The sequence below is a fragment of the Chrysochloris asiatica genome, unplaced genomic scaffold (assembly GCF_000296735.1).
Source record: "Chrysochloris asiatica unplaced genomic scaffold, ChrAsi1.0 scaffold00116, whole genome shotgun sequence".
Lineage (NCBI taxonomy): Eukaryota > Metazoa > Chordata > Mammalia > Afrosoricida > Chrysochloridae > Chrysochloris > Chrysochloris asiatica.
Window position 1 is genome coordinate 3,117,115 of NW_006408634.1, and position 13,307 is coordinate 3,130,421.

Below are 13,307 nucleotides of genomic sequence, written 5' to 3' on the forward strand. Positions count from 1 at the left end.
TATATCTATATCTGTCTATATCTATATCTATCTATCTATATCTAAATATCTATGTATATATGTATATATTTATATATCTATATAGAGAGAGATGTTGTTAGGTGCTGTCAAGTCAGCACCAACTCATAGTGACCTTATGCACAACACAACAAAACCCTGCCCGGTCCTGTGCCAACTTCACATCATAGCTCAAGCCCATTCATTACTGCTGCTGTGCCAATCCATCGCATTGGGTGCCTTTGCTTTCCAACTTGAGAGGCTCACCTTCCAGCACAAGATCAGACAAATATTCTGGTGCTCTTCATCATGTTTCAATAGTCAGTATTCTGGTTTTAATCAACAGTGTTCCATTGTTACTTATAAAGTTTTCAGTAACTAAATATTCGGAAATAATCCATCTCTCATTATTCCTAGCCTATTGTAATCTGGAAGCTCAGTGGGAAAATGTCCAGAATGGGTGACCCTGCTGGTATTTATTAGGTTATCAGTCCAGTGATTGTCTGACAGCACCACACAAGGATCCTAGATAGATAGACAGATAACAGATAGATAGATAGATGATTGGTAGATAGAGAGCTAGCTAGCTGGCTAGCTAGCTAGATAGATAGATACATATTAGGGGGCTTCAAAAAGTTCACAGTAAAATGGAATTAAAAGATAATGGAATTTTTCCACAGACTTTCTGAAGTCCACATATGTAACTCCCACCAAATGATTGTGTGGAACTATGCAAATAAGGTGCTTTTGGCCCACCATCAAGAGGATTGGGCTGCTTATTAACCATGCAAATGAGATGCATAGAACCCTTACAAATAAAGTGTATGGAACCCTAATGAGAGGACCCATTAGTTTTGTCACAAGGCTTAAAAAGAGCCAGCCCAGAGGTACAAAGTAGAACCTCACTACCACCAAGAAGAGACGGAAGCAGAGCATGCAGTTTGGAGCCAGGGTTCCTGCACTTTTGAACCTCCTAGACCCAGGAAACCTGTAGAGAGCTGCTTCACAGGAGGAGGTATGAGATGGGGAGTTGCCGCAGCAGAGGGACAGTGGCAGCCAAATCCAGAGTCTGGCATGAGATGCTCAATGGGCTTCCTGGCCCACAGAGTGAGGTAGCTACAACGGGCGTATGAGTGTGCCCACCCATAGAGCCACAGAGCTAAGTGCCCTCAGTCAAGAGGCTTCCTGGCAAAGCAGCGAGCCTCTGGGCACTTACTGATGGAGCTCACGTGCTTGTAACACTTGCCCAAGCAGGGCAGGAGGCCTACCTGTGGACATGGCTCAGAAGAGGCCATCTGATTGAAGAACTGCATCCTGAGTAATTTCTGGTCCTTGAGTTACTACCCTAGTGAATCTTATAATCGTGAATGGGAAAACGGTTAGAGAGAGGAGGCATGTCTGACCTACACCTCACAGGAATCAGTCTTGGGCTGTTGGCGGTTCTCTTTCCTCCTTGAAAATTTGGAAGTCTGACAACCCTGCCACCTCATGTCTACAGCCTCCTAGTGTTCCCATTGGAGTCCTGGTATGTTGTTGTAGGATAATCACTGTACTGCTAACCTAAAGGTCAGCAGTTCAAATCCACCAGCTGCTTTTGGAAAACCCAATAAAAGGTAGCTATGAGTTAGAATCAACTTGATGACACTTAGCAACAACAACAAGGTTCTCATCACAGTCCTCATGTGGTTCAAGCCCACAAGCCATTCCTTGGAATCCTTACATAGTCAGAATGGACTCAACACTTAAAAACAACAACAAGGTTCTTATGTAAGCTTTTGAGTTCTTGAGATTTTCAGGAGCCCTTAAGGTTGAATCAATCACCAAAACTATTGCCCTCAATTAACATTCACATCCAAAATTTAAAATATGCTCTGAAGTCCTGATGTGGCACTGTAGGATAAGCATAGGACCACAAGGTTGGCGGTTCAAACTCACCAGCTGCTCCTTGAAACCCTATACTGGGTCACTCTGGGTCAGAACTGAATTGGTGGCACTTGAAAACAACTCAAGATTTATTTATTATTAGAATATAAGCTCCTTGGAGTAGTGACTTCAAATCTTATTTATTGCTCTATGTTCAGTGCCCAGAGCAAAGACTGGGTACTTGAAGAATTAATGTAGTGGATTAATGATACTAGCAAAGCCCCAAATGCTTCCTTTGACTCAACTGTGCTTCAACTCTGCCAACCCCTATGTGTTGGCATTTTGTCCTAAGATTTGCCACCTCTTGGTTGCAAGATGGCTTAAAAACCATCATATAATTGTTATCAGGACTGCTTGTGAGGGTTAGAAATGTAAAGGTAGATGTTTTGTAGCAAAGAAGGGAGTGATTAACTTTCCAGTCTAGGAGGGAAGGTCCCTGGGACCATGAAGTGAGAAGAGCGGAGAGCGGGACCCTACCCAGAGAAGCAGTGATGCCTGAGATGGAGGCAGAGATGATGATGTAGAGAGATGGAGCAGCTGGAGACTTTTGACACAGAGAGGGAGAGGGGCTGTGTGTTAACGACCAGGGGGCAGGCTTGTAATGTATACCATTTGGTTGATGATGATGCATGGAGGGGATTGTAACCATGGTAATGAAACGATATACAATAGGATGAATGTAAAACTAATGTTCTCCCATGTAAACTATCACATAATTCACAACAAAACTTTTTTTTAATCATATACAAATGAATTATAAAATATAGATGAAGATTTTCTTCCTCAAGAGACTGTGTCATATTATCCAGGTGCCCGATATATCTATATTTAGTGACCGTATAGATGGATGAGACATGGTCGAGGAATGGTAAATCAAAACTAACTCAGAACTTCCTCGTTGAGGGCATTTATTGGAGGTCCCAACCCAAACCCAACCAAGTCCTTGCCATTGAGTCCCTTCCGACTCAGCAACCCTGTAGAACACAGGCTGTCAGTCTTTGTAGGCTGAATCACAGGTCTTTTCCCACCTGGGTGTCTAATTACCATGAAGGAGAACAGGAAAACTCAGTTTTTAACATGATGAATGTGAGGTAACTACAGAACAACCTGAAGTTGGGATGGGCAGGCATTCATCGTGTAGGTATTCTGATGAAATATGAGATGATACTATTGAGTGTGCTGGTGGCACCGTGGTTAAAGCACTTGACTGCCAAGAGAATGGTCACTGTTTTGAAATCACCAGCTTCTCTGTGGGAAAAAAGGTGAGGAAATGTGTCTTCATAAAGATTCACAGAGTTGGAAACCATATAGGGGTAGTTCTACTCTGTTGCATGGGGTTCTATGAGTCAGAATCACCTCAATGATAACAAACAATAACACTAGACTAAAATTTGGGAGTTTGAACTGACCCCCAGTGCCTCCGCGAGAGAAAGACCTGGTGATCTTTATCATCCATAAAGATTTATTGTTGTTGTTGTTGTTAGGTGCCATTGAGTTGGTACCAACCCATAGCGACCTTATGCACAGCAGAACAAAACACTGCCTGATCCTGGGCCAACCTCACTGCTGTTGCCACACTTGAGTCCTTCGATACTGCTACTTGGCCAATCCATCTCATTAGGGGTCTTCCTCTTTTTCTCTGACCCTCCACCTTACCCAACATGATATCCTTCTCCAGGACTGGTCTCTCCTGACAATATGTCCAAAGTATGAGAGGTGAAGTTTGGCCATCTTGGCCTCCAAGGAGCACTTTGGCTGCACTTCTTCCAACATAGATCTGTTGGTTCTTTTGGCAGCCCATGGCACTTTCAATATTCTCCTCCAACACCACAACTTGGAAACCCCATGGAATAAGTCTACTGTCATGCAGGGCTGTTAGAGTCAGAATTGACTTGATGGCAATTCTGTTTTCGCCAGTATATATCAGCTGATCTCCCCAAATATCTGTTCCAGATGCTCCAACTGGTGCCCCGTACTCACTGGGGAGACAGTCGAGATGTCCTGTGGAAGTATGTGCTAACACACCAAGGAAAGGTGAGTCCTGAGGATGTGCCCGTTAGGATGCATTAGGCTGCAAGGGGCAGAAGATCCAACTGACAGTAGGTTACGCACAAAGGGCGTTTGTCTAATGTTGACACTAACAAGAAGTCTTAGGGTGGGTGGTTGTAGAGTGCATGTAGCAGATAATGATACCATCAAAACCCCAAATTCTTCCTTTGCCTCAACTGTGCTCCAATTCTACCCACCCCTATATGTTGGCATTTTGTCCTAAGATTTACCATCTCTTGGTTGCAAAATGGCTGCCAAACCATCTTACACAAGTGAATCACAAAATGTAGATGAAAGAACTTTCTTCCTCAAGGGACTGTGTCATGTTATCCAGGAAGAAAATTCTTTCATTAAGCTTCTTTTCCCTTAGCAGTCGTGTTGTTGTTGTTGTTAAGCCTCATAGAGTCAGTTCTGACTCATAGCAACCCTGTATAGGGTTTCTGAAGAGCAATTGGTGCACTTGAACTGCCAGCCTCATGGTTATCAGTCAAGTGCTAATCCTACAGTGTCACACCAGGACTCTCAAGTCTGTCCCAACACACTTGAGTGAGACCCTATGCACAACAGAACAAAATCCTATGGTTCTGCACCATCCTCACAATCTATGTTAGATATAGCTCATTGGTGCAGATACGGTGTCAATCCATCTCATTAGGAGTTTTCCTGTTTTTCACTGACCCTCCGTTGTTGTTGTTTTGTGCTGTGGAGTCGGTTCCGACTCATAACGATCCTGTACAGGGTTTCCGAGGCTGTAAATCTTTACAAGAGCAGAAGCCTCATCTTTCTCCCATGGAGCAGCTGGTAGTTTCAAACTGCTGACCTTAAGGTTCGCAGCCCAATTCGTAACCACTACATTACCAGAGCTCCTTCACTGACCCTCTACTTTACCAAATATAATGTCCTTCTAACCAGGGACTGGTTTCTGCTGATGACATTTCCAAAGTACATGAGTGAAGTCTCACCATTCTCATTGAGAAGAAGCATTCTGGGTGTATTTCTTCCAAGACAGATTTGTTGGTTATTTGGGAGTCTACTGGATAATCCATATTCTTTGCCAACACCATAATTGAAAAGTATCTACTCTTCTCCAGTATTCCTTATTCATCATTGTCCTCCTTTCACCTGTATGTGAGATGATTGACCATACCATGGCTTGAATATTAATTAGCAGACATATCTTCTGTCAAAGGGTAATGAGATTACCTTTGACTGGTTTTAAAAGCCATAAATTATACCTGGAGGCTTCTGAGAAAGCAACCTATTCACTGGAATGAAGACGTCTACACCCTGGGACAGATACGATAAACCTCTGGTGACATCAAATATAAATGAAAAGGTCCTTGGGTGGTACAAATGGCTTGTGCTGTTTATTATCCTAAAGGTTGGCAGGTCAAATCTACCCATCGACATTACTGACCTCACAATCTGCTTCCATCAAAATTATAGCCAAGAAAACCCTATGGAGCAGTTCTGCTTTATAGCAAAGGGGCTCTCCATGAGTCAGAATGAACAAGATATTTATTAATTTTTTGCCAAGGCTCTTAGATGCTATCTAGATTATTATAGAACAATTAGACATGACACTATGATTTGCTTTCCCTAAATGAATTCATTCCATCAGCGCCTTCAGTGCACCTTGGACTTCTTCCTTCAGTACCAACAATTCTTGATCATATGCTACATCATGAAATGGTTGACCGTCAACCAATTCTTCTTGGTACGGTGATTCTGTGTGTTCCTTCCATCTTCTTTGGATACTTCCTTCATCATTCAATATTTTGTCCATTTGTTGTTGTTGTTGTTGTTGTTATTAGGTGCCATAGAGTCGGTACTGACTCAGAGCGACCTTATTATGCACAGCAGAATGAAACTCTGCCCTATCCTGGGCCAACCTCACTATCGTTTCCATGCTTGAGGCCATCGATGCTGCCCCTTTGCCAATCCATCTCACTGAGGGTCTTCCTCTTTTTCTCTGACCCTCCACACTACCAAACATGATATCCTTCTCCAGTGACTGGTTCCTCCTGATAATATGTCCGAAGTATGAGAGACAAAGTTTGGCCATCCTGGCCTCCAGGGGGCGCTCTGGCTGCACTTCTTCCAACACAGATCTGTTGGGTTTTTTGGCAGCCCATGGCACTTTCAATATTCTCCTCCAACACCACAACTCAAAGGCATCAATTCTTCTACAGTCTTCCAGCTTTCGCTTGCATATGAGGTTGTTGAAAATACCATGGCTTGGGTCAGGCACACCTTAGTCTTCAAGCTGGCATCTTTGCTCTTCAACACTTTAAAAAGGTCTTGTCCATAGAATCCCCCAATATTTCAACTTGAGCCTTGAATTTTTTTTTCTTCAGTTCTTTCCATTTTTAAAATACTGTATGTTCTTTCCTTTTGGTTATCTCATTCCAAGTCTTTGTATATTTCATTATACTCCCACTCCCCCACTAACCACACGGGTAGATTCCAAAGATCAGGCTGTATGTGAAAAATCAGTGCTATGCAAAAATAGAGGATGATCACACCAGATCACCAACTGGAGAATGATGACATCATTGCATAACTGCCAAATGACGTCATTACATAGCTGCCAAGCGACGTCATTACATAACTGCCAAATGACATCATTACATAACTGCCAAGCTACAGAGAATCATGACCCAAGATGACAAAATGACACAAAACATTGACCATCACAGCCAGCATTACTCTTGCTTCATACCTCAACATTAGTTACCTTCAGACTATGTACAAAACAATCAGATAGGAGTCCTGGTGTGGTGCTGTGGGCTAATGTGTCAGACTGTAAAATCATTTAAACTGCAAGATTGGTGGTTCAAGCTTACTAGCAGCTCCTTGGAAACCCTCTACAGGGTCGCTCTGGGTCGGAATTGGCTTGATGGCACTTAACAACAACAACAACAAACTTAGCTGTGTCTTTTCCAGCTGTCCTTTGGAACCTGTTCAACTCTTTCATTCCCTTAACTCTGCTTCGTTAAAGAGCAAATGTAAGACTCTCTTCTGACATCCATTTTGGTCTTTTAAATTTTTTCTGTCTTTTTATGGACTTTTGCTTTTTTCATATATGATGTCATCCTTCAGCTCGTCTGGTCTTTGGTCTCTGATGTTCACTGTGTCAAATCTATTCTTGAGATGGTCTCTAAATTCAGGTGGGATACACTCAAGGTCATACTTTGGCTCTTGCAGACCTGTCTTCAATTTCTTCAGTTTCAACTTGAGCTTGTATATGAGCTATTGATGGTCTCTTCTAGTCTGTCCTTGGCCTGGTTCTGACTGGTGATATTCAGATTCTCCATTGTTTCTTTCCACAGATGTAGTCAGCTTGACACCAATGTAATCCATCTGGTAAGGTATACTGTTTAAAAAAAGGTATTTCCAATGAATAGGTTGTGGGTCTTGCAAAATTCTGTCATGTAATCTCCAGCATCATTTCCGTCACTAGGACCTTACTCTCCAACTTACTAATCCTTCTTTGTTCCCAACTTTCATCTTCCAGTCACCAGTAATTATCAACGCATCTCAATTGCATGTTTGATCAATTTCAGGCTGCAGAAGTTGGTAAAAATCTTAAATGTCTTCGTCTTTGGCATTAGCAGTCGATGCATACATTTGAATAATCATCTTACTAACTGGTCCTCCTTGTAGGCATATGGCTATTATCCTATCACTGACAGTGTTGAATTTCAAGATAGATCTTGGAACATTTTTTTTTTTTTTTTGATGGTTAATGCAGTTCTGTTCCTTTTCATTTAGTCATTTCTGGCATAGCAGGCCATATGATTGTCCTATTTAAAGTGGCCAGTACCAGCCAGTTCATTTTAGTACTGGCCTAATACAGCTATCTACAAGTGCAGGACTGGGCAGGATTTCGTTCGGTTGTATAAGTAGGGGCCAACTCAATGTAAACAACATCAACAATGAATTCATTAAAAGTCCCTGACAAATCTTACTTGGATCCTTCATTCCTCTCCATTAGATCCTCGGGAAACCTACCATGACTATGTTCGGCGGAAATTCCGGCTGATGGAAGACCGAAACGCACGACTGGGAGAATGTGTCAACCTCAGCCACCGGTACACACGGCTTCTCTTGGTGAAGGAGCACTCAAACCCCATGAGGGCCCAGGAGAAGCTTTTGTCCATGAGCCAGGGACACTTGAGAACCATGGACCACCTGGCCAGCCCCATCCAGATAGAGACCCTCTTCGAGCCAGATGAAGAGAGACCCGAACCACCCCACACTGTGGTCCTGCAAGGGGCAGCGGGTATGGGTAAGTCCATGCTAGCTCACAAGATGATGTTGGACTGGGCAGATGGAAGACTCTTCCAGGGTAGGTTTGATTTCATCTTCTACATCAACTGTAGAGAGATGAACCAGAAGGCTGAGCGGAGCTTGCAAGATCTCATCTCCAGCTGTTGGCCAGAGCAGAGCGAACCTCACCCTGAACTTGTCCAGGCTCCTGAGTGCCTCCTTTTCATCATTGATGGCTTTGATGAGCTCAAGCCCTCATTCCACCATCCTCAGGACCCCTGGTGCTTTTGCTGGAAAGAGAAACAACCCACAGAGCTCCTTCTCAGCAGCCTGATTCAGAAGAAGTTGCTTCCTGAGTCATCTCTGCTGATCACCACCCGACCCACGGCTTTGGAGAAGCTCCATCGATTGTTGGAGCACCCCCGGCATGTGGAAATCTTGGGTTTCTCTGAGGCAGAGATAAAGGAATACTTCTACAAGTATTTCCACAGTGAGGAGCAGGCCAGCCAAGCCTTCAATTTAGTGAGAGAAAATGAGCCCCTCTTCACCATGTGTTTTGTTCCCATGGTGTGTTGGGTGGTTTGCACTTGTCTCAAGCAGCAGCTAGAGGGCGCAGAGTTTGTAAGACAGACGTCCAGGACCACCACAGCAGTGTACACACTCTATCTTCTGAATCTGATGCAACCCAAGCCTGGTACCCCGACTCACAAGCCCCCACTCAACCAGAAAGGGCTGTGCTCCTTGGCTGCTGATGGTCTCTGGAACCAGAAGGTCCTATTTGAGGAGCAAGACCTACGTAAACACGGTCTGGATGGGGTGGATGTATCTGCCTTCCTCAACATGAACATCTTCCAGAAGGACATCAACTGTGAGAAGTTCTACAGCTTCATCCACCTGAGTTTCCAGGAATTCTTTGCTGCCATGAACTATATCTTAGATGGCTGGGAGAGTGGGTTGGGTCCAGATCAGAATGTGAGCAGACTGTTGGCTGAGTATGGGTCATCAAACAGGAGCTTCCTGGCCCCCACTGTCCGCTTCTTGTTTGGACTCCTAAATGAAGAGATTAGAAGCTACCTGGAGAAGAGTCTTGGCTGGAAGGTCTCACCTCACATCAAGATGGAATTGTTGAAGTGGATTCAGAGCAAAGCTCAGAGTGAAGGGTCTACCCTCCAGCAGGGGTCCTTGGAGCTCTTAAGCTGTTTGTATGAGATCCAAGAGGAGGAATTTATCCAACAGGCCCTGAGCCACTTTCAGGTGGTTGTGGTCAACAACATTGCCACCAAGATGGAGCACATGGTCTCCTCATTTTGCATGAAGAGCTGCAAGAGTGTCCTGGTGGTGCACTTGTATGGAGCAGCCTTCAGTGCAGATGAAGACAGTAGGGAGAGATGGTCTTCAGTGCTCCAGACATCATTGGCACACTTGTAAGTATCTGATGGGGTCCAAGTTCACGCTCTTAACTGGTGATGCTCAGCACTCTACAGGCCTATCACCAGGCTAAAAGTTAAACCATTGGGGTTGAATTCAGTTCCACACCTGGAGAGTTACTTACTAACAGGATATTTTCACCAGCCAGCCTCTGTCAGACCAGTGAGCCTGGCCTCTTATGATTCTGAGTTTTGCTTTACATTTTTCTCCCTTTGTTCTGCAGCACCGTTGGATTGGCTCAAACTGTCAGCCTTCAGGCAAATTGTTGTTGTTACGTGCCCGTTTCGACTCATAATGACCCTGTATAGGGTTTCTGAGAAGCAGCTGTAGGGTTTGAACCACCAACCTTGTGGTTAGCAGTCCAGGGCTAATCCTATAGTGCCAGATCAGGATTAGGTGAGTAGTTGAGCTCAAAACCTGTCACCAAATTAGTCTTTGGTCCGCTTTTCCTTCATGCAGACCTGAGAGGAGTGTTCTACCCAATGCCTACAGTGAACATCTTGCGGCTGCTCTGCACAACAATCCTAACCTGATAGAGCTGGTTTTGTACCACAATGCCCTGGGAAGCCGGGGGGTGAAGCTGCTGTGCCAAGGACTCAGACACCCCAACTGCAAACTTCAGAACTTGAGGTGAGTCCGGGTGGTTTCATCTGAGGGTCCTTTCCACCACGTCTCTCCTGGGCCTCCTTCAGAAAGGCCACACCTCGGTCTCGGAGAAGTCCAGGCATGTCTCTCCTTATTGTGTTTTTATCCTTCTCAGTCTGACCATTGCTGTTGTTCAGTGCTGTTGAGTCGATTCCAACTCATAGCAACCCTATGTAGGGTTTCCGAGGAGCACCTGGTGGGTCTGAACCACCAACCTTGCTGTTCAAATTGACCTTGCGATCCAGTGCTTATCCTACAGTGCCACACCAGGACTCCCATCTAACCATGAATAACCAAAACCCTGTTTTGCCGTCCTGTGAGTCTGACCCTGTAGGACAGATTAGGACTGCCCCCACAACATTCCCCAGACTGTAAATCTTCATGGGAACAGACTGCCATATCTTTCTCCCAAGGAGCAGCGGGTGGATTTGAACCCCTGATCTTTCCATTAGCAGCTGAGCACTTAACCATTATGCCACCAGGGATTAACCTTTTTCAAGTTTACTCAGGGTCTTCCTTTTTCGCTATTTAAACCTGTGCTGAAGTGCCATTTTCAGAAACTTCAAGTTCTGATTCAAGTTCTGATCAAAAGGGGGAGAAATGCAGAACAGAATTTTGAGCGTTCATGGAATCCAGCTTTTCTGGAGCCAAGGAGTCTGAATGAACCCCTTAAGATAATCTTTAAATCTGAAAAAAAAAAAAAAAAAAGGCTTTTTCAAACCCAATAATAGTTTCGCTTAACTAGTAAACAGTGTCTGCCTTGAGCATTGCGCTCTTTTACGATCTATCCGTATGGGACCTGGAGTCCTGGTGTGGTGCTGTAGGCTAAGCACTAGACTGCTAAGCTCTAGGTCGATGGTTCAAACTCACCAGCTGCTCCTTGGAAACCCAACTCGACGGCACACAATAATACAAACAATTTGGTATCCAATTGGTCACTTGAAAGGTAAGATAGGAAACTTAGAAGACACTGGGTTTATTAACATGGAGGGGAGGGGAATAACTCGGAAAAAGACAGTAAGAAGAGATGCACAACTCAAAGAATGAGACCCACGTCACTGGATTGTATGTGTAGAAACTGTAGAATTGGTATGTATGTTCTATGGTACAGAAGTATGTTTCAACAGCAATGGCAGACACCACATACAGTAGATGTTCAGAACCTGACAATTCTGCAGTGTTGTTGCTACCCGCTGTTGAGTCAGCTCTGTCAACCGAACGAATGATAGCCTTTACTAACTTGGTGTGGTCAAGTCCACTTGTTGGTCCCCTGTGTATTTTGTATGCCTTCCAGCCTTGGAGGCTTATCTTCCAGCACTCTATCAGACAGTGTTCTGTCGTGAACCAGGTCGTCTTCATTGGCTGATTTTCAAAGATAGATTGGCAGGACTTTTTACTCATCATTCTAAGTCAGTCAGCCCCTCTGAAACCTGTCCACCATGGGTGACCCTGCTGGTATTTGAAATATCAATAGCATAGCTTCCAGTGTGGTGGCCACAAGTGAACCACCGCAGTATGACAATGTTGGGTTATGAACTCGTACTGTACTTGTTCATTACCACAGAGTCAACTCCTATTTGTGGCAACCTTATGTGTGAAGAGTAAATCTGCTCCATGAGATTTTCAAGGCATTAACTTTTCAGAAGCAGATTGACAATCGTCTTCCAAAATTGCTCTGTTTTTGTTATTGCTGAGTGCCTTCGATTCTGTTCTGACTGCCAGGGACTGCCAGGCACAACAGAACCAAACACGGTCGGGTCCTTCACTCGCTTCTCCATGTTACTTGCGAGCCCATTTTTTGCAGCCTCTGTGTCAGTCCATCTTGTCAGGGGTCTTCCTTTTTTTCCCTGATCCTTCACTTTACCAAGCATGACATCCTTCTCCAGGGACTTGTCCCTCCTGATAACATGTCTGAAGTACAAGAGACGAAGTCTCGACACCCTTGCTTCTAAGGAGTATTCTGGCTGTAGTTCTTCCAACACTGATTTGTTTGTTTTTCTGGAAGACCATGATACTTTTAATATTCTCCACCAACATCCATCCATTTCAGCTCATTCACGCCTAGGATGCTGATCTTTACTGATTCAGTTTCACTGATGACTTCCTAGATTAGTGCCCCTTACATTCCATGTTCCAGTTACTAATAGATTTTTGTATCTGTTCCTTCTCACATTGAGTCATGCCCCATCAGCAAATGAAGGTCCTGGAAGCTTTACTCTATTCACATTATCATAATCGCTTTGACTTTGAGGAGATAGATCTTCCCCAGTCGTATCTTGAGTATGTTCCAGCCTGAGGGGCTCATCTTCTGACACTGTATCAGACAGTGTTTGTGGCTATTTGTAAAGTTTTCAGGGTCTTAACTTTCCCAAGTTAAGTGTTAAGGAAGACCATGTATTCCTTCTTCTTTTGTTGTTAAGTGTTGTTAAGTTGTTTCCAGCTCATAACGAGCCTCGACAGGGTCTGAGGTGGGTTTGAACCTCCGACCTAGCAGTTAGCAGTCCAGTATTTATCCTGAAGCGCCACACCAGGACTCCTCTATATGCCTTCAAATCACCAACCTTAGTAATAGACCATTTAACTGTGTAGTCCTATTATATCTATATCAGATCTTCTTCACTATACTTCAGTAGAAGAAAGCTCAACTCCATGAAAAAATAAAGGGTATGAACATTTGTAAGTGTGCTTACCAGGAATCAGTAATCCTAAACCAGAGATGGTCAACCCATTGACATTCTGGGCTGTACGATTCAATCTATGGTTGTTCTGCACATTGTAGGATGTTTATCCGCTTTTCTGATCTCTATCCACTAGAGGGCAGTAGCTCATTTCGTTATTAAGTGATGCAGAGTCTGTTCCAACACGTAGCGAGCCTGGCGCTGTCGTTTAGTGCGCTGAATTGCAAGTTTGACTTGAATCTCAAAGTCGGCGGTTCAATCTCATCAGCTTCCCTTTGGTAACTCTCTGTAATTGTTGTTAAGTGCTGTCGAGTC

At 44.1% G+C, this 13,307-nt stretch overlaps 1 protein-coding gene across 1 annotated transcript in view; it reads left to right on the top strand.

Moving 5' to 3' along the window:
• NLRP12 (NLR family, pyrin domain containing 12) overlaps positions 1 to 13,307 on the top strand; it is a 30,550-nt gene that overhangs the window by 2,706 nt on the left and 14,537 nt on the right. Inside the window, exons 2-4 of the mRNA XM_006868321.1 lie at positions 3,874 to 3,954; positions 7,967 to 9,665; positions 10,129 to 10,299. Of these exons, the coding sequence (XP_006868383.1) occupies positions 3,874 to 3,954; positions 7,967 to 9,665; positions 10,129 to 10,299 (1,951 nt within the window). The remainder of the gene's footprint in view (positions 1 to 3,873; positions 3,955 to 7,966; positions 9,666 to 10,128; positions 10,300 to 13,307) is intronic.